The 1,565-nt window shown below is 37.9% G+C and overlaps 1 protein-coding gene across 1 annotated transcript; it reads right to left on the reverse strand.

The window, feature by feature from the left end:
* Positions 1-306: 306 nt before the first annotated feature.
* On the reverse strand, positions 307-1,111 carry LOC136785761 (uncharacterized). The gene is made up of 2 exons (XM_066747015.1): positions 531-1,111; positions 307-391 (listed from the first exon to the last, which is right to left on the reverse strand). The coding sequence occupies exons 1-2, from the start codon at positions 1,109-1,111 to the stop codon at positions 307-309; spliced, it is 666 nt and encodes a 221-aa protein (XP_066603112.1).
* Positions 1,112-1,565: the final 454 nt, after the last annotated feature.

The raw sequence follows: 1,565 nt of genomic DNA on the forward strand, positions 1-1,565 counted from the left end.
ATTTCAATTTTTTTAGTATGATTCTGCTACGGGTTAATTAATGCTTATTTGGATTATTTATAGACATATTGGAATAAAATAAATTTGATTTTTAACAGGTTTTAATAAAATGGGAGATGTAAGATATAACTAATATAGAAATAATAGTCCGAATAACGTCATTTTTGGATTCATTTTCATGTTAAAAATACAAGCAATGTATTCATAATAATTTCAAACCTGTTTGATTAAAAGTACAAAAATAGTAATTTTAGATTAGTGATTAGAGTATCAGGTATATTATAGGGTTCTTCGATTGTTCCCAGTTTATTGCTCGAGACCCTCAGGACTCGGTGCTAGACCAGGTAACCAGCGGGATGTGGAAAAGTGTTGACCGCTATTGAAGTACGACCTTTTAAAACATTTGGTTATAAGTTGGACAGAATATAATTCCCGGAGTGTACCAGTGTTTTGACAGGTCGCCATATTCACAAAGTTATGTAGAGAGACAAACGCATTGTACACAAATTTTGGAACAAATGGGCCCTTACCCCCATGCTATCTCATAATTCTCGGAGGTAATCGCTAAAGATTTAATCACTGTTGCCGCTTCTCCTTGCAAACAGGATTTTAGGTAATGGAACTTGTCCCGCCCGGAGACGTATACTTGGTTGTGAACAATGGAACTGAACGTTTCATAAAAGTTATTGCATTCTAAGTAATCACCGGAAAACTTCGGTAAATCGATAACTGGAAGCCTAATGTGGTTTATTTCCCCTGGAGGCGCAGTGGGACCTGATGCCGACATTGCACCACTGGATGGAAATTCATCTAGATGTCCCAGCATAAATTCTTCAGCGTCACTGTGGGCATCAAGGGCTGCTTGATACCAGTTTTCCGTCACGTACTCCATTTTAGCTAATTCGGCCGGTTTAGTGTGAGTAGTGATCTTAACGTGAGTTTTATGCAACACCTTAAGCCACTTTTCTACGGCGGTAAGCCTATCCTCCAAGAAGGGAAGGGTGAAGTTGTTGACTCCACGCTTCTTGGTGTTAACGACCAACCGAACGAATTCATCCCGAATCATGGGCACGTAATTGATTGCTTCTAATAATTCCCCTGAGCTAGCCATTTTGAAACTTTATTCCAGAACAAAACCAAAACCTAAACACAGCCCGGAACACCCACTCAGGAACACTGATGCACTTCGAACGTTTTTTGCCGGAAATCCGGCTCGAAGGATCAAAAATTTGTGCGAAACAATGTCCCAAGTCGGCTCCGAACCTGTGGTCAGAAGGGAAGGCTTTTTGTTCTTGAAATAAAATTGTCAAAACACAGTTTAACGGGAAAAGGAGATAAATTCAATAAATAATATTTATATAAAATTTACAAAAATATATACAAATGTGACGTACCAGCGTCACTATCGTAAAATAAATTTTTTTCTTTTGGTATTATTTTTCTTTATATATAAATATATATGTATAAAAACTGCCCTAAGCATGTTGTGAAGAGCTGTGTTGCACGGATGCTAACGTAAAGGTTGTGGGATTATCCCTAAGCAGACGTGTATTACGGTTTCTGAA

The sequence above is a fragment of the Prorops nasuta genome, unplaced genomic scaffold, assembly GCF_024137725.1.
Source record: "Prorops nasuta isolate Cenicafe-Biocafe unplaced genomic scaffold, Cenicafe_Pnas_1.2 PNAS00001, whole genome shotgun sequence".
Lineage (NCBI taxonomy): Eukaryota > Metazoa > Arthropoda > Insecta > Hymenoptera > Bethylidae > Prorops > Prorops nasuta.